The 23,918-nt window shown below is 43.3% G+C and overlaps 1 protein-coding gene across 1 annotated transcript; it reads left to right on the top strand.

Moving 5' to 3' along the window:
- The first annotated feature begins 9,480 nt into the window (after positions 1-9,480).
- Positions 9,481-11,089, top strand: LOC130283130 (homeobox protein vent1-like). The gene is made up of 3 exons (XM_056532320.1): positions 9,481-9,940; positions 10,183-10,433; positions 10,639-11,089. Exons 1-3 carry the CDS (start codon positions 9,481-9,483, stop codon positions 10,939-10,941), a joined length of 1,014 nt encoding a protein of 337 aa, XP_056388295.1. The 3' UTR covers positions 10,942-11,089.
- Positions 11,090-23,918: the final 12,829 nt, after the last annotated feature.

A 23,918-nucleotide genomic window follows, 5' to 3' on the forward strand; every position in this document is an offset into this window, starting at 1 on the left:
GACTTCTGGTAAATGGAGCGCCAATTAGCAAGTCCCTTTGTCCTTCAATGTAGCATATTATCAAGCGATTAGTAAAGAAACTTTAGCTAAATGATCCAAGTCAAAGCGGCAACTAAACTGCAAAGCTCTCCCCTCCTCTTCTATAATACCAGATCACAGCCTTCTATTAAGGCTGCGCTCAATACAACCGGCTCTCGAAGAAAACGCGACAGCTACAACTTTTGTGTCATCCTCGGTGCTGCCTAATATCTTAAATAATTTTAACACAGAAGTCGGGGCAAACCTAATCCCACTTTTTCTACTGGTATTCACATTCAGTAGCTCACAAGCAATAGCATACGGCAAGAACGGTCACAGCGGGGTGCTCAATCTCCAACGAAACGAGAAATCAGAAATACTGTACCAAAGTATAACGAGAGGCACTCACCGAATCTTGTGTTCAATGGAATTCATTTCTTTCAGGCAGTTTAAAATACAGCATTACTGGGTTAGGATGCCATGTATGACAAGAGCCACTCACCGCATCTTGTGTTTGACAGAGTTTATTCCTTTTGGGCATTTTAGAATATGGCATGACAGGGTTAGGATGCCATGTATGATGAGAGGCACTCACCGCATCTTGTGTTCAACTGAGTTTATTTTGTTTAGGGCAGATTAAAATACGGCATGATCTGCTTCATAGCGTCCCAACCCTGTCATGCCGTATTTTAAACTGCCCGAAACAAAATAAACTTTGTCAAACACAAGATGCGGTGAGTGCCTCTTGTCATATTTTATTGCAGTTCTGTTCACGTGGCAGAAATTCTTCTATTCCGCTCAAATTCCTTGCTGCAAAGCTTGCTGCAGAATTTTTGCAGTATTTGGGCACAATTTTGTCAGAATTTCCAAGCACTCAAAACACAGAATTCTACAAAAATTCAAAGCGCCATTGAGTTTTACAGGATTCCCCCTGGAATTTTACTAAATTTTAAGACATGTTCAATGTTTTTGCAGAATCCGGAAAGCAGAATTTCTGCAGAGGAGTCTCTGTTCAATTCAATGTGTAGTACATTTTGCATGTGTGAACATAGCCATATAATTCCACCAGGATTGTGTCTGGGAACTGTCTCTAAATATAGATGCAAGACTTTAAGGATTTGCAAATGTATAGCAGACAATGGGTTATAATGGGACTATAGACAACAGACGGTAAGTGCTAGTCTGTACTGTTGGGGTAGAGATATTCCACTGATTTACAAACAGTGCATCTCCAGTTGTTTCAAAACTACAACTCCCAGCATGCCCAGATACCCTTTTACTATTCATTCTCTATTGCAGTGTTTAACAAACAGTGTGTCTCCAGCTGTTGCAAAACTACAACACCTAGCATGCCCAGATACCCTTTGGCTATTCATTCTCTATCCCAGTGTTTTCCATACATCTAGGGGGGTATTTATGAAAGGATTTATGTGTTTTTTTTTATGTAACTTTGGCGCAATACTTTGGCGCAGTGTCTGGCGCATCTTCTCCACTGTCATTTTTCCAACTTTCTCAAAATCACACGGTCCTGTGTGTGATTTTAACTTTAGTCAGTAATTCAGTATTTGCGCCTATCGATCTTTGGCGCAATTTTGCGCCTTTAGGGGTTTTTTTTGGCGCAAATCACCGCCAAGAAATTTTGCACATGGAAAACACACTTAGCAATGTCAGAAAATGTAAAGGCGTCAAAATACATAAAAAATTTTTTGGGTGAAAGCAGCGACGCCTCCAGGGCTGCTCAATACTATCCTGCGACATAGTTGTCTCTGAGGGACCTTCACCCTCCGTTGAGCCAGCATTGGACATGGCCACACAGGTTCAGGAAAGGTAAGCGCTAAAGCAGTGGTCTCCAACCTGGGGACCTCCAGATGTTGCAAAACTACAACTCCCAACGGCTGTCCGGGCATGCTGGGAATTGTAGTTTTGCAACATCTGGAGGTCCGCAGGTTGAAGACCACTGCACTAAAGTAACAAAAAAATAAAAAAAACTGCTCAAGTTGAAAATAAAATCCATTTCATACGGTGACTATAAACCCCACAAAAGAAAATAACTCATGTCGCTTGCTGATATACTGCAGGAGGGACTCCGAAATGGCTGCTCTACAGGGTAAAATACGCGTCCTCTGTGGTGGTAAGTTCTGTGTAAAAGGCGCTGTGAACAGCAGATTTCAACATTTGAGCCAAAATTACTAACAACTTGCATGAAATGATAAATTTGGCGCATGTCCGCGAAAACCAAAGTGAAAAAAAAAAAAGGGTAAAAAGAAACGGTCAACAGGCAAAATTGATAAATACCCCCCATTGTCTCCAGCTGTTGCAAAACTACAACTCCCAGCAAGCCCAAACAGCCAAAGTACCGTATTTTTCGTCCTATAGGACTCACCGGCGTATAAGACGCACCCAATTTTTAGGGGCAAAAACTAAAAAAATAAAAATTTTGAACCCAATAGTGGTTTTCAACCTGCGGACCTCCAGATGTTGCAAAACTACAACTCCCAGCATGCCCGGACAGCCGTTGGCTGTCCAGGCATGCTGGGAGTTGTAGTTTTGCAACATCGGGAGGTCCGCAGATTGAAGACCACTGCATAGGAGGTAATACTCACGTGTCCCCGCCGCTCCGGACCAGTCACCGCTGCCCTGGATGTCGCTCCATCGCTGTCGCTGTGTCCCCGTCGCTCTGGAACGTCTCTGCTGACGGCCGGGTATCCTCGCTCTCCGTCGCCGCCAATACGTCGTTACGCATGTACGCGACGACGTGATGACGAGGAAGGAGAGCGCCGGCATACAGGGGATCCCTGAATGGAGAAGACACAGAGGAGGCAGGTAAGGTCACCCCCGGTGTCCTGTAAGCACTAACCCGGCTATTCAGTCGGGCTGTTCGGGACCAGCTTTGATCGCCGCGTCTGAAGGGTTAATACAGGGCATCACCGCGATCGGTGATGTCCTGTATTAGCCGTGGGTCCCGGCCGTTGATGGCCGCAGGGACCGCCGCGATAGGGGTGTATTCGCCGTATAAGACGCACCGACTTTTTCCCCCCAGTTTTGGGGAAGAAAAAGTGCGTCTTATACGGCGAAAAATACGGTATATGCATCAATTTAGGGAATTAAGAATAGTTATCACTATTGATGTTATTAGTCACATGGAACCAAGTTATTATTTTCTGTAAATTAGGGGGGGGAAATCTAGAAAATGTAGCATCACCCTCCAGAGAAGCTTTTAATTGAAATCAACGTAAATTACAATAATCTCTGCTTCCTTGTACAGATAAAGCTCAGAGAATGTATTTTTTTTTCCTCTTCAGCGTCTATGGCGGCAATTAAATCAAGGTTAATGGAATAGCTGGGGCCTTGGGATGACACATGGAATAGTTTTATGGTCTCTGATATATACTCACTGTCTTGCAATGAGCAGGGTCATTATTAGCTGCTATGGCAAGTATTGATGGCTCCATAATTTACATGGCTACACTGTGCCAGGCCCCGCACACCAGCACACCCCTCTGTCTCCTGCACAGAAGCCACCATGAGACGCTTTCCCTTTGATTTGCTGTTTGGATTTAAGGTGCTAAACACTTTGGCAATTCCAATCTAATGTCTTTGATGTAAACGTTTAGAATAGGAAGTTGTTAGTGTCTCTCCCCCCTTGCTATGGTAAAAACTGCTGGCTCCAGCCTCCTGCGGAGAGAGGTTGGTCTATTATAGGGACATTAGCATAAGCCACTGTATGTGACAAGGGGAACACAGAATAAACACCTGTCACCAGCAAATAGAAAGTGCTGCGACTATATAACACATATCAACTGTGGGCCTTCAGAGAGTCGTTTTTAGGGATGTAGATGGAAGATACAAGATGGCGAGGAAGAAAGACGGGAAACTTTTCTATACATAAAGGGAATCAACACGGTAAAGGAAAAGAGGAGATTTCAAAGAATTAGAAAAACTACCACAAGAGGACATAGATTTATATTAGAGGGGCAAAGGTTTCTACAGTAATATCAGGAAGTATTACTTTACTGAGAGAGTAGTGGATGCATGGAATAGCCTTCCTGCAGAAGTGGTCGCTGCAAATACAGTGAAGGAGTTTAAACATGCATGGGATAAGAATAAGGCTATCCTTCATATAAGATAGAGATAGGTATAAGGCTATACTTCATATAAGATAGAGATAGACATAAGGCTATCCTTCATATGAGATAGGGATAGGCATAAGACTATCCTTCATATAAGATAGAGATAGACATAAGGCTATCCTTCATCTAAGATAGAGATAGGTATAAGGCTATACTTCATATAAGATAGAGATAGACATAAGGCTATCCTTCATATAAGATAGGGATAGGCATAAGGCTATCCTTCATATAAGATAGGGATAGGCATAAGGCTATCCTTCATATAAGATAGGGATAGGCATAAGGTTATCCTTCATATAAGATAGAGATAGGTATAAGTCTTCATATAAGATAGGGATAGGTATAAAGCTATACTTCATATAAGATAGAAATAGGTATAAGGCTATCCTTCATATAAGATAGAGATAGGTATAAGGCTATACTTCATATAAGATAGAGATAGGCATAAGGCTATACTTCATATAAGATTGGGATAGGTATAAGGCTATACTTCATATAAGATGGAGATAGGTATAAGGCTATCCTTCCTATAAGATAGGGACAGGCATAAGGCTATACTTCATATAAGATAGGGACAGGCATAAGGCTATCCTTCATATAAGATAGGGATAGGTATAAGGCTATACTTCATATAAGATAGGGATAGGTTTAAGGCTATACTTCATATAAGATAGAGATAGGTATAAGGCTATACTTCATATAAGATAGAGATAGGTATAAGGCTATCCTTCCTATAAGATAGGGACAGGTATAAGGCTATACTTCATATAAGATAGGGATAGGCATAAGGCTATCCTTCATATAAGATAGGGATAGGCATAAGGCTATACTTCATATAAGATAGAGATAGGTATGAGGCTATCCTTCATATAAGATAGAGATAGGTATAAGGCTATCCTTCATATAAGATAGGGATAGCTATAAGTCTTCCTTCATATAAGATAGAGATAGGTATAAGGCTATACACTTTATATAAGATAGGGATAGGCATAATGCTATCCTATACATAAGAAAGGCCCAGGGACTATCAGTAGTATTCAGAATATTTGGCAGACTAGATGGGCTGAATGGTTCTTATCTGCCGATACATTCTGTGTTTCTATGAGACCCAAACACAATGGTCTGGAGACCACAGATTGGAGTCACTATGAATAAACTTCAAAGAGTCTCCGATGAAGTGTCTGTGATGCCTTCATATCTATTCAGTATGGGGAAGCTGATCCAAAATAGATTATAGAACCAGTAGTTCAGGTTGGTGCCATAAGGTGACCTTGTTCTACCAAGTATAAACTGTGGATTACTTATACTTTATGATGGCAACATGCCGGATGAAAGGAGCTAAGGGGCAGAATTTCTGGGTTTTCAAAACACAGATTTCGCTCATATTCAGAGTCATATTAATATTAATCGGACTCTGAGTGGAACTCCACTAAATAAGTCATGTCTTTTTTAGCAGAATTCCACTCAGAAATTCCGCCATGTAAAGTGGCCTTAGGATGCAACTAAATGTTGAGCCTTGCATCGGTAAACCTGGCCAACAAGGAGTTGGTCAAAAAATCCCTAAATTCTACAAAGCAGAAAGTAGAAGAAAAGACAAACATCCAAAGGGATTTTCTTCTGGAGCCTTAAATATTTATTGGTAAACGTGTTGGATACATAGTGATATAGTTATGACATTTAGTCCATCCCAGGGTGTTCTGTTGGGCCAGAAGGAGTATTGGTTTCTTTATTGGATCCTTAAGAATCTCTGACATGTTATCAGTTTATAAATAACGGCAGTGTCCTTTCCATGGTGCCCACACAGACACTGTTGTAGGGACCAATACTATACTGCACACTTTAAGGCTAGGTTCACACAATGAAATCTCAGGGCAGAAAATTTCCACCCTGAGATTCCGAGTACAGTCAGCGCCGACTGAATCAGTCAGTGCTAGGACCGTGCAGACTCTGCAGTCTCCAATAGATTGCAATGTGTTCCGCGGGTATTTCCACCTAAAGAATGATCAACGCCATTCTTCAGGCGAAAATTTTCAAGCGGATTTTCTATTCACAAATTCCGATTCACAAATTCAGAATTGTGAATTTGTGAACAAAAACCCATTCACTATGCTGTACATTTTAGTAAGCAGAATTTCTGCCTGCAATTTCAAAGCGGAATTGTAAGCAGAAATTCCATAGTGTGAACCTAGCCTAAGCCTTTTCACAATTGCCGATGATCACATGAACAAACTTCCTAAAAATGTTATTCCTGCTCATTGACCGGTGTAAACGTTCCAGCGATCTTCTCTTTTGTCAGCTCATCACATCTTTATGTAATAAAATCATCTACTTTCTGTATCATTAATGATGTGAACCAGTAAAGATGGTCGGCACTGCTCTATCTGTATTATCACAACGGTATATCAGGGGATAACTGGAAGCTCTAGATGGGAAGTTAGGTGGTGCTCTGACACAACTCAAGGTACAAGGAATGTTGCATGAAGATAGAAAGAAATCGTCGGCCACTCACCAGCTCTTCTATTTTCTTCTTTATTAGATGTACATACTCACATAAATAGACAGTACATGTCAGGGAGGGACACAACGGGGGGTACAAGAAGGTGACAGCAGCCGTTGTTTTGCACCCGCTCAGTGCTTCCTCTGTACGTCTAATAAAGATGAAAATAAAAGAGCTGGTGAGTGGCCGACGATTTCTTTCTACCTTCATGCAACATTTCTGTATCATTAGTTGAAGCTTAATGGACTGGACTCTTAAAGTACTGTATAATAAATGTAATTTGTTTGTATTTTTGGTGAACCAAGCAAGTCATATCTCAGGTTGTTGTTTCGAAGAGGTTTCCACATGGTCTTTGGAGATCTTCTCCATAGCAGAAAAGAGAGATTAAACAAGTACTATGGTGCTTTTTTTTTAATTAACCCTCCATGCCCGGGCTGCAAAATGAAACAAAACAAACTATAACTCACCTGCCTTTGTTCCCCCGTTGCTCCGATATCGGTGTCCCATTCTCTGGTCCTTGTCTTCTTCCGCTTCCTGCGGGTCGGTGAGTCATGCTGCTCTCAGCGTATCACAGGCCGCAGAGGAACATTGCTGCAGCCAGTGCATTACTTTGATGTCAAACAATAACATTGTATCGAGTATAGTCCTGATGATGCATTAAATACCAATGAAGTCTGCAGCAGTGTGCTTCACTCCCCAGATGCCAGTCAAACCCGACTCATTCACCATGGAGTATAATGGAGTAAATGAGTCGGACAAGGCGGACAGGGAGTCACGCTGTAGCACACTTCACTTGGTTATAACTCATAATCGCAACAGGTCTCAGGAATGAGACCCATTGTGGTCTAAACATTGGATATGTCTGGATGATGTCAAACATTTTTACGAATGACAGTAAGCTTCAAAATCACCATATACTGCTCGATTTTTTTTTCACCCAATTTGTAGTGCGGACCATATAGAAAAGCAATCTGACCTTTTTTGGGAATCATAAACACTTGATGTCACTCAACAAGATAAGTCATTATATGGCCCCTCCATTTTTACAGAAAGGAAAGGATCAAACCTCTGCAGTTCTGTCTGTGTTCTGTAGGGTTGAGAGGACGGGCAGATCCCTCAGACAGTATTGGTGAGCCATCTGACTGACCATCTATTGACAGTTTAATGATGGTTTTTGATGGTGTGTCTAAGCCCAGTCGGGCAGTGGCTGCAGATAAAGATCACTGAAAATACATTTCAAAGAGTCTCCTCTAAAGTGGTTGTGATTTTCTCTAATGTCTCCTTAAATTTGGGAAACTGATCTTTAATAGATAGTGGGACCAATAGTTCAAGTGTGATTTGCTATGTGAGTGTGAATTGCCACACAATCCAGCCACCACAGCGATACCTAATAGGAAGGTTAGGAGTCTGACAGCTGGCCGGAGACGACCCAATCCAGATTTGCATTCTTGAATATCTCATTCAGATAATGGCATTAATGTATTCATATCAGCAATCTCTATGGAGTAACAGTATTTCTGCTCGGCACCATCTTGCAGTCTGTTTCCTAAAGCTCCAATACACTAGAAATGTTATTTACCCATTTTTAAACAATTTAGGGGAGATTTATGAAGCTTTTTAGTCGTCTTTTTGCTCTGTTTGTCACATAAATTGACACAAGTGGTGTTTTTGTGCAAAATTTTTGTGACTTTTTACAACTATTAACTTTTTTTCTAAAATTACTTAGGTACACACTTTTGGGTTTTCTCTATGCAGTTGTTACTGATTTACAAAAAGTGCAATAAAAAAAGAAAAAAGTAGCAAGTTTGTCCCAAAGCCAGCATGCTGGAAGTTGTAGTTTTGCAACAGCTGGAGGCAACCTGGTTGGAAAACACTACATTAGTTCCTTATTGCTATATATATATATATATATATATAGATGTTTACATATGTATCAAAGTATGTAACGATAATATTTATCATCGATTATTTGTAAATAAAAATTGCTACGCAATTTTTTTTAACTCTATGTTTGCTACTATACTTTTATATGATGCAGTCTAATAAAATATTACTTCATCATGTTTAATTCTTCTTTTTTCATTCATAATATTGTTGAATCCTACCTTCACTAAAATAATTAATGTAAAATAGTGAATATTTATATAAATATAAAAAAGATTCAATAAAAGCCGTAATGCTAAGTTGTGCCATTCTAAATGTAAAAGCAATTTTTTAGTTAAAAGTAAAGAGATGATATGGTAATTATTAATATTTGGATATTGCATAAGCTAGTTTTGTGTCATAAAAGACTAAACAGATTAACAGATTTTGATGTTTTGTATTTTTTTTTATTTTACTGTAATTTTTTATTTGCTATTTTTATTTTATTCAAAGTTTTTATTTTTATTTTGTTCTAATTTTTATTTTTATTTTATTGTAATGTTTTATTTTATTTTAATTTTTTTTTTCCTATACATTGGATGTTATTATAGATGGGTTATGGGCAATGGAGATAAATGCTTACCTCACCTTATGTGAGGAATATAGGCAGGTCAAATAGCATGCAGGGAAGGATGTAACATTTAATGTAAATGGGGGACTACTGGGAGAGCCAACTGAAGCCAGACATAGCGGAGCCAGGTCCCAGTGTGGTGCACTATGTGTGAATACAGGGACACAATCTCTTTTCTTTCAGGTAATTGATGACAATTATGTGGTACTGATCTCCGCTTTGATGTCTGTTTACACAAAGTAGTGCCTTTCTCTAGGGTGGGGTATAAAAGGGCTGAGCCTGTTCCGCTCTGCAGTCATTTGAAGATCTCAGCTTGCAGAGCACAAGGACCCACAGAGGAGATGGCCAAGTCTTTTGCTTCAGTGGAATGGCTTTCTCAAAGCAGCTGCAAAGAGGACAACAGGAACTCCAACTTAAGGGATCAGCAAACTACATTCGATACCTGGAATCCGGTAATGCGATCAGTTTCGAGAATTGCCCATGTGGCTCCATATCCAGGAACCCAGAGATTGGCATATCCAGGGAATAACCATGCATCATCCTACCTATGGGCCAGTGAGCAGCCTACTCCTTCCAATGGTTATGAGGTTCCATCTTGCACACTGGATAACCAAAGAGTATCTCAGAGCCATATGGAAGCATCCTGTAGCCCAGTATACTGTGGACAGTACAATACATCAGAGAATTTTGTCAGCACCAGCCCGGATTCCAACATCTCACCAGATCTTCCTTCATCCGGCCAAAAGTCATACGAACATCAAGGAGAAGAAACAAGCTTCCATGAGGACTTTGTCCATTCTGGTAAGTTCATGAACACATACTATAAACTACTAGTACTTTTTACCTGTTACTATATATGTGTAGTATAAGCTTTAGTATATTTTGTTATATCTCATGTAGACATAGTCTGTTAGTAAAGTAATAGTCTAGCCACCGATTATAAGTTCTCTCTATTGTCTTTCTAGTTGAATCGATCTTTTGTGCTTTTTCTTCTGTTAATGAGTTAAATGAATTCATTCTATTTCATTTCTTTATTACAATAGGCTGCATCTCTAGCACTGAATCTGGCTATGACAGTGAAACCAGTCGGTCTTGCTCCACAACCCCAGTAAGTGGCGGAGCCGAGGAGTCTAGTGACATATCCGATGAAGAGGGTAAAGTAGGCCGAAGACTGAGAACAGCCTTTACCACTGAGCAGATAACCACCTTGGAGAACACCTTCCAAAAACACAGATACTTGGGGGCCTCCGAGAGACGGAAACTTGCTGCCAAGCTCCATCTTTCTGAAGTCCAGGTACGAACACTTCTAGTTGTCTTATATGTTTTATTTGTATTATGTGTGAAAAAGTCCTCGGCGTCTCAGTTATGATCCAAGCTTCTATACCACCTATAGTATGGTTACATTTTGGCAAAGCTCCCTTTCTTCTCTTGCTTTGGAAAACTTCAAAAGGTTTATGGTAGAATATGATAGTAACCTTGTTTTCTTTTATTTCTTCCAGATTAAAACTTGGTTCCAGAACAGAAGGATGAAACACAAGCGGGAAATACAGGAGGGAAGACAAATGCAATTTCATCCAGCTCAGTTCTACAATATGTACGGCTATTCAACTCAGCCCATGACATCCTACCAATACAACCATGTTCAGAACCCCCTGGTGGACCCCATGGCCTACAACTACCCCAGCCCACCTGCTGCTTATGATAGTTTCAGCCAATCCTCAGTTCAAGTGATGTACCTGCCTCAACAGCCATTTATGCCCCCTATTGTCCACCATGAGGAGCAGCAGTTTGTGAGATATTAACATATCAAACGATTGCAGTTTCAGGACTGAGCTAGGACTTTTAAGAAAGAAGCTCCCATTTACTTTCCTTTTGTAAAGGAAGGATAAATATTTGCACTGAATCTTCTTAGCCGGTTGATGGATATGTAATATTTCATTGTAAAGGAAGAAAACTTTTATGTAAAACATTATTCATATTGAATAGAGAAAGTATTTAATGATAACTGTTTTATATTTTTATGGCTTTAATCTAATAATGAAATTCTAAATTAATATTTTTGATAAATGACATAATAAACTATTTAAATTTACACAGTTTTCTGTTGTTCTGTCATTTCAATGATAATGGGTGGCATTTATTTGTTTGTTTGTTTTTTACTAGCCTTTTTGTGTGTAAGTGTGAAATGTCCTTGTGTGAATGAGGCTTTGTTTACATTAGCATCTGAGACCTTAGAACTCATTGACTTAGAATGGGATCCATCAGGCTAGAGCTTTAAAGGGGTACTCGACTGGAAAACATTTTGTTTTTTTAAATCAACTGGTGCCAGAAAGTTAAACAGATTTGTAAATTAATTATATTTAAAAATCTTAACCCTTCCAGTACTTATCAGCTGCTGTATACTAAAGAGTAAATTCTGTTCTTTTTGAATTTCAATTCTGTCTGACCACAGTGCTCTCTGCTGACACCTCTGTCCATGTCAGGAACTCTCCAGAGTAGGAGAAAATCCTCATAGCAAACCACTCCTGCTCTGAACAGTTCATGACATGGCCAGAGGTGTCAGCAGAGAGCACTGTGGTCAGACAGAAAGGAAATTCAAAAATTAATATTGCATTCTGCGTTACAAAATATTGGCTTATTAGAAATTGCATGAAAACAAATCTGTAGAAATATTAAATGAAACTGGAGGTACATTATGCTAACGGGGTGCATTTTAAGACCTTTTCCACACTATGGAGAATATTGAGAATATTAATCTCAACGACGACGTGGATGCACTGTAGAAATCCAGCAAGGAAATTTCTTGCTGGATTTCCATAGTGTAAACATACTCTAAGGCCAGGTTCACACCACAGAATCTTCATCCGGAATTTCTGCTCGAGATTCCGAGGGCGGCACTAGGATCGCGTGGACTGCATTGCCCTGAACATTCTGTTGGCATATCCACTTAAAAAATTTAAGTGTGTGTCAGTGGGAATGGAAATGCAGTCTGTATGGTCCTAGCGCTGACCACTGGCCGCCCTCAGGATCTCTGATGGAAATTCAGTGGTGCGAACTCGGCCTTGTGGAATTTATTTGCTGAATTTCCTTTACTTTTCCATGAGGAAACCAGTGCACACTAGATCATTTGTGGCAGATCCCAGCAGAATTTCTACATGGATTCTGCATCAAATTCTGCTTGGAATCCTTGTAGAATCAAAGCTCCCTTGATGTTAATGGAAGGTCCTGACAGGGGATTATTTTCTACTTCAAACATTCCGGTGTCCATTCATGAAACAGAAAAAATCAGGACCTTCCGTTGACATTAAAGGGGTATTCCAGGATTTTTTTTTATTTGACTATGCTACAGGGGCTGTAAAGTTAGTGTAGTTCATAATATAGTGTCTGTACCTGTGTGTGACGGTTTTCTCACATTTCTTCTGTGATTTTCACCCCACTATTTTTATCAGCATACAAAATGACTGTTGTCTAAGATTTTTCCCAGGTTGCAATGCGGCCGAGACCTGACTCACTAGTCAGCTGATGACAGGGAGCCTGTCTGCTTCAATAGGTGGAGGAATCACTTGGTGGGAGAGAGATCAATCTGCAACTAATGCAACAGCTGTAGGCACCGTGATTGAAAACCACAGGTCTTTTGAATGGATGCAGCTCATTTATTTTTCAATGGGTGAGGTGGCTGATGTGTGGTAGGGAGGAAAATGGAATTATGGGATTTGTAGTCAAAAAAAGAAAAGTCATACAGGAAATACCAGTTCACAAAAAGCTAGCCACAGTGATATGGTAGTCTCACAACATAGCCATTTAGCCCCAAGACAAGCGCAGATCCTTCCTAAGCATGTCCATTACTGTCTGCCAGGTACGTACTAAAATCCCCTTAGGCCAGTTCGCACTACAGAAACCGCGTCCGGAAGAATTCTGTCCGGAGATTCCAAATGTGGCCAGCGCCGATTGAATGAGTCAGCACTAGGACCGCATGGATTGTCCTGGTAGACGGCAATGTCTTTGGTGCGGATTCTGCCAGAACATTGAGCAGGTTCAATGCTCTGGTGGAATTTTTTGATCAGAATTTTCCACCAAGAAAAGTTAACAGAAAACCCATTTACCTGCATTTTACTCTCAGCGGAATTTCCGACCAAAATTCAGAAGTTATTCTGTTTGGAAATCCTGTAGTGCGAACCCGGCCTAATGGAGAATTGATCCAAGCAGAATATGAGGCAGAAACCAAATGGAAATTCTGTTGGGATCTGAGTCAAAATGATTTTTTTGTTGTTTTTGGCAAAAAAAAAAATTAAAATTTAAAATCTGCATGGCCGATCACATTTTAAGTAGACATAAGTGTGCCATCCGCCATCATCAGTGTTTTCCAAACAGTGTGCCTCCAACTGTTGTAAAACTACAACCCCCATCATGCTGGGAGTTGTAGTTTTGCAACAGCTGGAGGTACACTGGTTGAGAAACACTGACCATCATGAACAAGTGTTCATGTATAATTTAAAGACAATGGTTGACCAAAATCACCAATTTTGACCTGCCATTAGAGATGAGCGAACTTTTCAATAATTTGATTCAGCCGATTCGCCGAATTTTCCGAAAAAGTTTGTTTCGATCCGACTTTGTTCGCGGCGAATCGATATTAAAAAAGGCTATTCCTAGCCTACATACAGCCTCTATAGGGGTATAGAACACTTTGCTGTGTCCTAAAACGCATATGGAGTGTGCTGGGGTAGTGAAATAATACTGTTATTCAGAATAACATGCAGATTACCAGCATCGCTTTTAGAATCACTGCCGCACAGCAGCACAATAACAGAGCCTGGTGGTGGCATCAGTGTCAGGAGACCATATAGTGACTGAATGGCACAGTGTGGAGGTGTTGGCAGCATGAGGACACCATATAGTGGCAGAATGACACAGCGTGGAGGTGTTGGCAGCATGAGGACACCATATAGTGGGTGAATGGCACAGCGTGGAGGTGTTTGCAGCATGAGGACACCATATAGTGGGTGAATGGCACAGCGTGGAGGTGTTGGCAGCATGAGGACACCATATAGTGGCTGAATGGCACAGCGTGGAGGTGTTGGCAGCATGAGGACACCATATAGTGGGTGAATGGCACAGCGTGGAGGTGTTGGCAGCATGAGGACACCATATAGTGGGTGAATGGCACAGCGTGGAGGTGTTGGCAGCATGAGGACACCATATAGTGGCTGAATGGCACAGCGTGGAGGTGTTGGCAGCATGAGGACACCATATAGTGGCTGAATGGCACAGCGTGGAGTTGGCAGTTGCACAAGTACACTACACACCAGAGTTTCACAATCCCCCCCAAAAAAACAACACAAAATGAGAAATGTTTGACAAAGATTTCTCATAGGTAGCCCCCGCTATCCAAAAATTTTTAATTCCCAGACCCAGGCCCCACCTCTGCGGCATCAGGAACCATTTATTGCCTGAAGGACACAGCCTGGAGTTGGCTGATGCACCAGTACACACAGGGCTTCACAATCCGCCGCAAAATCAACAAAATTGTATAATAAAAAAAAAATAATGTATACCTTTGTGTAAGAACAAGCGCATATCCAACATTTCAGAAGACTCCATAAGGCAGGACGGTGGACCACCCAAAGACTTTCTTCTCAAAAATAATGAACCACACAATTTTAATTTTAATTTTTTTTTTTAATTTAAATTCCTAGACCCAGGCCCCACCTCTGCTGCATCAGTAACCCATATATTGCCTGAAAGACACAGCCTGGAGTTGGCTGATGCACGAGTACACACCCGGGCTTCACAATCCACCCCAAAAAACAGCAACATTTTTTTAAATTGTCTGACAAAATACCTTTGTGTAAAAACAAGCGCATATACAACAGTTCAGAAGACTCTATAATGCAGGACGGTGGACCACCCAAAAACTTTCTTCTCAAAAATAATAAACCACACAATTTGTGAAATTGTTTAAAAAAATTGAAATTCAAAGATCAAAGGCCCCACCTCTGCTGCTTCAGTAACCCATATATTGCCTAACGGACACAGACTGGAGTTGACTGATGCACGAGTACACACTACACACTCGTCACCCGGGCTTCACAATCCACCCCAAAAAACAGCAACATTTTTTTTAAATTGCCTGACGAAATACCTTTGTGTAAAAACAAGCACATATACAACAGTTCAGAAGACTCTATAATGCAGGATGGTGGACCACCCAAAGACATTCTTCTCAAAATTAATAAACCACACAATGTTTGAAATTTGGTTAAAAAAATTATTACATATGTGTGTAAGCGCATCTGTTTCAAAAAGATCAGATCACCAAAGGATTTTTTTCGCCAAAAATGATTAAGCAGAGTTAATCCCTCTCCGTATTTTTTTTTAAATTTTCATTAAAAAATCACACGCACCAAGCATTCCGTTGTGAAACGATTAGCATTCTGCAAAATAAAATTTTAATACTGATAAAATTATCAGTAAATTTAACAATAACACTACCCAAGAGTGTTTAATTACCCCATACATTGCACCAGGAACAGTCAGGAGTAGGCCTCAGCAGTACCCAATAGGCTTTAATAACCCCTTACCTTGCCCGATCAATTGCGACATCAAGCAATAACAGGCGTTATTAGCGTGTCTCTTTTTTTCAAAGACAGGTGTGTGTTACACCCTGAAACCAGTTCATGATAGGGATCTGGGATTGCAATTATTTACCCTTAAAAACGAGGAATTACCAGTAAGTAAGGGTCATAAGCTCGCGTTGATTAAGTCCCTGCCCTTTGTACACACCGCCCGTCGCTACAACCGATTGGATTGGTTAGTGAGGTCCTCGGATCGGCCCAGGCGGGGTAGGAGAAGGCCCTGGTAGAGCACCGAGAATTTAACGATCATTGTTGAAATTTGCATTAAGCATGTATTTAGCTACTGCTAAACATCCAAAAATTTAAAGCCCAAGGCCAGAGGCACCAGGAAGGCAAGTAGTTTGTGAAAGACACAGAATGAGTCCGTAGCAGTCATTCGCAGTACACAAGAGGGTTTCATAACCCCTTACATTTAAAGATCAATGTTTACATTTGCATTAAGCATGTATTTAGCTACTTCTAAACTTCAAAAAATTATAGGCCCAAGGCCTGAGGCACCAGTGAGGCAAGTATTTTGTGAAGGACACAGAATGAGTCTGGAGCAGTCATTCGCAGTACCCAAGAGGGTTTCATAACCCCTTACATTTAAAGATCAATGTTTACATTTGCATTAAGCATGTATTTAGCTACTGCTAAACTTCAAAAAATTATAGGCCCAAGGCCAGAAGCATAAGTTTCCCCCATATTAGGAGCATAGTTGTCCCCCAGATTAGGCAGCATAGATGTCCCCCAGATTAGGCAGCATAGATGTCCCCCAGATTAGGAGCATAATTGCCCCCCAGATTAGGCAGCATAAATGTCCCCCAGATTAGGAGCATAGATGTCCCCCAGATTAGGCAGCATAGATATCCCCCAGATTAGGAGCATAATTGTCCCCCAGATTAGGCAGCATAGATGTCCCCCAGATTAGGAGCATAGTTGTCCCCCAGATTAGGCAGCATAGATGTCCCCCAGATTAGGCAGCATAGATGTCCTCCAGATTAGGAGCATAGTTGTCCCCCAGATTAGGCAGCATAGATGTCCCCCAGATTAGGCAGCATAGATGTCCCCCAGATTAGGCAGCATAGATGTCCCCCAGATTAGGCAGCATAGATGTCCCCCAGATTAGGAGCATACTTGTCCCCCAGATTAGGCAGCATAGATTTCCTCCAGATTAGGAGCATAGTTGTCCCCCAGATTAGGCAGCATAGATGTCCCCCAGATTAGGAGCATACTTGTCCCCCAGATTAGGCAGCATAGATGTCCCCCAGATTGGGAGCATAGTTGTCCCCCAGATTAGGAGCATAGTTGTCCCCCAGATTAGGCAGCATAGATGTCCCCCAGATTAGGAGCATACTTGTCCCCCAGATTAGGCAGCATAGATGTCCCCCAGATTAGGAGCATAGTTGTCCCCCAGATTAGGAGCATAGTTGTCCCCCAGATTAGGCAGCATAGTTGTCCCCCAGTCAGCGCGGGCCGGTCAGAGCCAATCAAAGGGCCGTATGTGGCAAGCGGGCCGTACAATGCCCAGGTCTGCCCCAGAGGGTTTCATAACCAACCATAATAGAGAAAATTTTGGTGTAGCAGCATGGTCAATCTACTCAGACCCATCTGTCATTGGTGGCTGGAAATCCTGGCTGATCCATCCCTGATTCATCTTGACAAACGTCAGTCTCTCCACATTTTTAGTGGACAGACGAGTTCGCCTTGGGGTGACTATGGCCCCGGCCGCACTAAACACCCACTCTGATGGCACACTACTGGCCGGGCAGGACAGCTTTTCCACGGCAAACTCTGCTAGTTGCGGCCATAAATCGAGTTTGGCTGCCCAGAAGTCCAGCGGATCTTAAACGGTTGTTGGCATGGTCATGTCGAGGTATGCCACCACCTGCTGGTTCAGGTCCTGTTCCATGTCCACCTGCTGCTGATGAGTAGCTTCACTATGCGGCTGAAGGAAGCTACTCATCAGTGACTGTAGACTCAGGCTGCTGCTGATTGAGCCGGTACTGTTCCTGCCACCCCTCCCCTCCCCAGCAGCCGTGGCAGTGGAAGGTGAGCGCAGAGGGCCCCCCGAGTCAGACCTGCGAGTGGAACGACCATGTGGCCGATAGGCATTGGCCAACCGACTACGTAGAAGCTCTCTGTAGTAGGTCAGTTTGTCCTCCCTCTCAGTGGGTGTAAAAAAGGCCCCCATTCTGGGCCGGTAGCAAGGGTCTAATAAGGTGGAGATCCAGAAGTCATCGCACTGACAAATTTTGACAATTCGGGGGTCACTACGCAAGCAACTCAGCATGCATGGTGCCATTTGTGACAGTGACTCGCTGGGACTACCTGCCTCCATCTCCACTGCATACTGCCACGGTGTGTCTGGGTCCTCTGTCTCGCCTCCCTCGTAATAACCCTCCAGCTCCTCTGGCTGCTCCTGCTCCTCCTCTCCAATGACTAGAAACACCGGCCATCTCATCCACCATAAACTGTGCTCCGCTCTGCCCCTCATCATCCTCCTCCTCCTCCAGTTCATCCCCCACAGGACTCATGTAGCCTTCTGATGTAGGCGCAACGTCTCCATTGCCGTGACCAGCCATGTTTTCAATAATTTTTTGGAGTAAATGTAGGAGTGGAATTACGTCGTTCATGGCGTAATTCAAGCGACTAACAAAAAATGTGGCTTCCTCAAAGGGCCTCAGCAAACAGCAGGTGTCACGTATGAGCTGCCACTCGTTCACATTGACGTTACACAGGGGAGTACTCCTATCTGCTTGGATCATCAAAAAATCGGTGATGGCTTTTCTTTGTTCGTATAGTCTGTCCAACATATGGAGGGTGGAATTCCAATGTGTGGCAACGTCACAAATGAGACTATGTTGTGGGATACCGTTCTGACCCTGCAGCTCAAGCAAAGTGTGCTTGGCGGTGTACGAGTGGCTGAAGTGCATGCACAGTTTCCTTGCCATTGTCGGATGTCTTGCAAATGGGGTGAAGACTTGATGAACTTCTTGACAACCAGATTCAACACGTGTGCCATGCAGGGCGAATGGTTCACACTTCCTTGTCGCAGCGCGGCCACGATGTTCTTCCCATTGTCGGCCACCATGGTTCCCATTTCCATATTTCGTGGAGTAAGCCATACTCGGATTACTTCCTTAATGAACTTTAGCAGTTCCTCCCCTGTGTGACTCCGTTCGCCAAGGCAAACCATGTGAAGGACGGCTTGACACCGCTGTGCCCTACACACATGGTACGATGAAGGGCCACCGAGATTTGGACGTGCAGTGGAGGCCGAGGACACGGGGGAGGAGGAGGAGGCGCACACTGTAAAAGGACCAATTGCCTGGGAGCGAGAGCGTGGAGGAGGAAGCGGTGTGACCTGTCCAAATTGCTGTTGTGGCTGTGCAGGAACAACATTTACCCAGTGGGCCGTAAAAGACATGTATTGTCCCTGCCAGTAGTTACAGCTCCACACGTCGGCACTGCCGTGCACTTTTGAACACACCGACAGGCTCAAGGACTGGCCCACCTTCTCTTGTACAAACTTATGCAGGGCTGGTACTGCCTTCTTCGCAAAGAAATGACGACTTGGGACTCTCCACCGCGGCTCGGCACAAGCCATCAATTCCACCAGTTGGAAAGGGAGGGACTGCAACACCAGCAACTTGGACAGGAGCACATTCAACTTCTGCGCCATTGGATGAGTGGGCGCATACTGTTGTCTCTTGGACATGGCTTCGCCTATCGATTGTTGGCGGAATGGCTGACTAAAAGCGGAAGAAGCAGGAGCGCCAGAAGGAGGGTTTGACACAATGCTCCCTTCGGCTGAGGTGGTGGAGCCTTGGCTGGATGACGGAGGGAGCGGATGGCCACTGGGTGATGCGGCAGGCTGGACCACTACAACGGAGCCACAGTTATCCCAGGCCGCTTTATGGTGGCGAATCATGTGTTGCCGCGAAGCAGGTGGTCTCCCCCTGGTACGTTTGGCTCCTGAATTTCCACTACTGCCACCACCACGCTGATTGCCAACCGTGCTACCGCCTTGCTGCCTCATAGACAAAGAGCAAATCTCTTCTCCTGATGATGATGAAGCCCCGGCTTCTGCACCCGGCTCCCAATTGCGATCGGCTTCATCATCATCAAAAGATGTGTGCACGTCACTGATGTCCTCCTCAGGTTCCACAACAGTGTCTGCTTCAGGACCCTGAACAATTGCAACACCGCCTCCACGTCACTCTCCGCATCACTACTTGGTCGCCTTGCGGAGCAAGGGACGCATGTCTCCTCACATTCTTGGCTGCCCATTAGATGCTGACTGTCCTCTATTACATCGTCCTCACTAAATAGTGGAGCTGAACCCAAAGCATGAGATACTTCTTTGGGAGAGGGAACAGCATAGGACAAAGGCAATGGGATTACGGGGACTGCTCCCGGGCCATGCCAACTGAGGGTTGTGTCTGAGGAACCCACCGACTCTTGACTGGGGTTGTCACATGTCGCTTGTGATGATGGGGATGAGTGTGCAAACCAATTGACGAGAAGAGATGAGTCGACGACACGACCGCTGGGTGTTAACGGGAGCTCAGGCCTATTACTGCGACTCCTGCTGCCACTCGCCCCAAGTCTGCTGCCAACTCTGCCTGACGTATGTAGGCCTCTGCCCCTTCTCTGTGCACGTCCTGGCACTTCCCTGCCTGACATACTTAGTGCGTTTATGAGGGTATTACAATACGCCACACTACTCTTTAAACGGTATTTGTCTAGAACAGCAGCAGGCGATTACTTACGGCTGTCCTTTCACAGTATGTAGGCCCTAGACAGAATAACAGTTACTAAATAGTACACTCCTTTGTTGTATGTATGCACACTGGTATGTAAGCGCACTGGTATGCGTATTTCTACGCAGAAAAAAACCTTTTTTTTGTTTAATACACCAGCCGGTTTATACTAATGTGTGGAATAGCACTGAATTTAGCACAGAGACAGAAATACAGGTACTAAATAGTACACTACTTGGTTGTATGTATGCCCTTTGCAATGATGAGCGCACTGTTAAGCGTATTTATACGCAGAAAAAACTTTTTGCATACTGTGTGGTATAGCACTGAATTTAGCACAGAGACAAAAAAAAAGGTAGTATATAGTACACTATTTAGTTGTATATACACCCTTTGCAATGATGAGGGCACTGTTAAGCGTATTTATATGCAGAATTTTTTTTTTTTCTTTAATACACCGGCAGGTGTATAACGTGTGGTATAACACTGAATTTAGCACAGAGACAGAAAAAAAGGTAGTATATGGTACGCTATTTGCTTGTATGTAGGCCCTTTGCAATTATAAGGCCACTGTTAAGCGTATTTCTACGCAGGAAAAACTTTTTTTTTCTTTAATACACCGGCAGGTGTATAACGTGTGGTATAACACTGAATTTAGCACAGAGACAGAAAAAAAGGTGGTATATGGTACGCTATTTGCTTGTATGTAGGCCCTTTGCAATGATAAGGCCACTGTTAAGCGTATTTCTACGCAGGAAAAACTTTTTTTTTCTTTCATACACCGGCAGATGTATAACGTGTGGTATAACACTGAGACAGATTAACAGGTGAAAAATGGTAAAAAGGCACTAAAGTCCACACTAATATGACTTATTTCTGAACAGCAGCAGGACCCAACTGGGCAGCACCACAGAATTTTTTTTTTTTACAGGGATTAAACCCTAAATTGAACAATTGTGCGAATCAGATTTGTGGAGCAACAGAAAAAACTCAATTGGGTTGAAAAAAGAGGAGATTAGATGCTCCATACAGGTAAAACAGCTGTGAGATCAATGACGCAGGTGACTGCTATGCAGCACCTCTCTGCCTGCTATATGGAGTAACAAGAATTCGAGGTTTTGCTAGAATCGTTCTCGGTCAGAACAGCAGAAACACTGTGCCCTGTATCTTTCCCTAATGCTGATGTCACCGCTACTCGTAGCGGTCGGATGCTGTATAACGCTGTTGTATGCGATCAGCACACAGACGTGCAGTCACTTCCTTTCCCTATCTCGTGCATAGAAGAAATGACCAGAGGGAAGATGGCCGCCGATTATATAGGGCTGTAACATCACAGGGGTCAGTGAACACTGATAGGCTGCATCTGACATGTGATTCAGGGTCAGCCCGCCTACCTTGATTCTCGCGCCAGCTTCCCGCCCTCCCATGGTGCCTTGCCCCATGTACTGACATGTGGAGCCGCCATCTTAGGTCTAAAACAGCCTAGAACGCAGGAAAATGGAGTTTAATAAAGCGATTTGTGCGATCGAATCGCGGCGAAGTTCGTATTCGATCAGAATCAAATTTTTCCTGAAATTCGTAACAAATTCGGGTTTGTCAGATTCGATTTGCTCATCTCTACCTGCCATTATCTTACGGGTATGGCCAGCTTATGCCTACTCTGACCAAAATTCCGCTGCTTGAAGGTAACATGTAGGTGAATGGGTTTCCCGTTAACCCATTCACACTGCAGAATTTTCTGGGTAGAATTCCCGTCAGAGAATACAGAATCAGAATGTTCTGGTGGAATCCGCACCGCAGACATTGGTGTCCATGGGGACGGCAATGTCCGTGCGGTCCTAGCGCCGAGTGAGTCATTCTCTCTGGCCACACTCAAAATCTCCGGTTGTAAATTTTCTGAATCCGCGGATTCTCCCGTGTTGACCCAACCTTAAAGTTGCACCCAGTGGTAAGATTTTGATCCTGGATATTACAAAATGTAAGTACTCTACATGGTAACTATACTTTTGAGTTATCCTGTAATGAAGAAATTATGCAGGCTGCGGATAGATTGGATTTAATTTAGTTATGTGAAGTTTTATTGCAGCTGTAAAACAAAAAAATACTTAAAAGGGGTACTCCGCCCCTAGACACCTTATACCCTATCCAAGGATAGGGGATAAGATGTCTGATCGCAGGGGTCCCGCCGCTGGGGATCCCCATGATATTTCCTGCAGCCCCCCGAGTCATCAGCTCCCCTGATGACAGGGGCCGACAATTCATGATGTCATGGCCCCGCCCCCTCATGACGTCACGCCTTGCCCGCTTAATGCATATCTATGGGAGGGGGAGGGGTAACAGACACACCCCCTCTCATGGACTTGCATTAAGGGGGCGGGCGTGATGTAACGAGGGGGCAGAGCCATGACATCACGAACCGCCAGTCCCTGTATCATTTGTCATCAGCCACAGAGCAAACCTAGCTCCGGAGAGCTGATGACTTGGCGGAGTACCCCTTTAATGTCTTGAATTTGAGTACATGTCACCGTCTGAGTGTTTTGTTAGTGTTTGCATACAGAAGGTGTGTGGTGTATGGTCTATATCTGTATTATGAACCATATCTATGATATACATGTTCTACATTAGGCTCAACATTTGCCATTTGCCACCAGCTGGTGTTCCATACAGATTTTGTTGTGTTTACCAAGGCCAATTATACATATATATATTTCTGGTGACCTTTTAAATAGCTGTAAACGGAAATATAAATATGTAGATTATAGACGGAAAATTACTCCAGGATATAATTGTTTCCAGCTGCCTTCCAGATTTTTTCGGAATTATGAAAGAGTCTTTTCTGTAACAGCTCAAAAAGCGCTGAGAAAATTACCTAAATATTTTTATCTTTTATCTTGGTCATGGAATGTGGGAACAGCTTGCAATCTTTCATGCTATATCAAAGTTAAAGGGGTTCTCCGGTGCTTAGAAATCTTATCCCCTATCCAAAGGATAGGGGATAAGATGCCTGATCGTGGGAGTCCCGCTGCTGGGGACCCACGCTATCTTGCACGCGGCACCCCATTTGTAATCAGTCCCCGGAGCGTGTTCGCTCCGGGTCTGATTACCGACGACCACAAGGCCAGCGGCGTGTGATGTCCCGCCTCCGCCCCCGTGTGACGTCACGCTCCACCCCTCAATGCAAGCGGGGGGCGTAATAGCTGTCCTTGGCCGCCTTGTGGTCGTCGGTAATCAGACCCGGAGCGAACACGCTCCGGGGACTGATTACAAACGGGGTGCCGCATGCAAGATCACAGGGGTCCCCAGCGGCAGGACTCCCACGATCAGGCATCTTATCCCCTATCCTTTGGATAGGGGATAAGATGTGTAAGCACCGGAGAACCCCTTTAAGGCCAATGAAAC

Source organism: Hyla sarda, chromosome 7 (assembly GCF_029499605.1).
Source record: "Hyla sarda isolate aHylSar1 chromosome 7, aHylSar1.hap1, whole genome shotgun sequence".
Taxonomy (NCBI): domain Eukaryota; kingdom Metazoa; phylum Chordata; class Amphibia; order Anura; family Hylidae; genus Hyla; species Hyla sarda.

What these genes read in the sequence shown, in the direction of transcription:
- LOC130283130 (XM_056532320.1), top strand. Translation starts at nt 9,481, where the DNA reads ATGGCCAAGTCTTTTGCTTCAGTGGAATGGCTTTCTCAAAGCAGCTGC. An exon ending in TGAGGACTTTGTCCATTCTG is followed by an intron (nt 9,941 to 10,182) that starts GTAAGTTCATGA and finishes TTATTACAATAG; the next exon opens with GCTGCATCTCTAGCACTGAA. An exon ending in TCCATCTTTCTGAAGTCCAG is followed by an intron (nt 10,434 to 10,638) that starts GTACGAACACTT and finishes TATTTCTTCCAG; the next exon opens with ATTAAAACTTGGTTCCAGAA.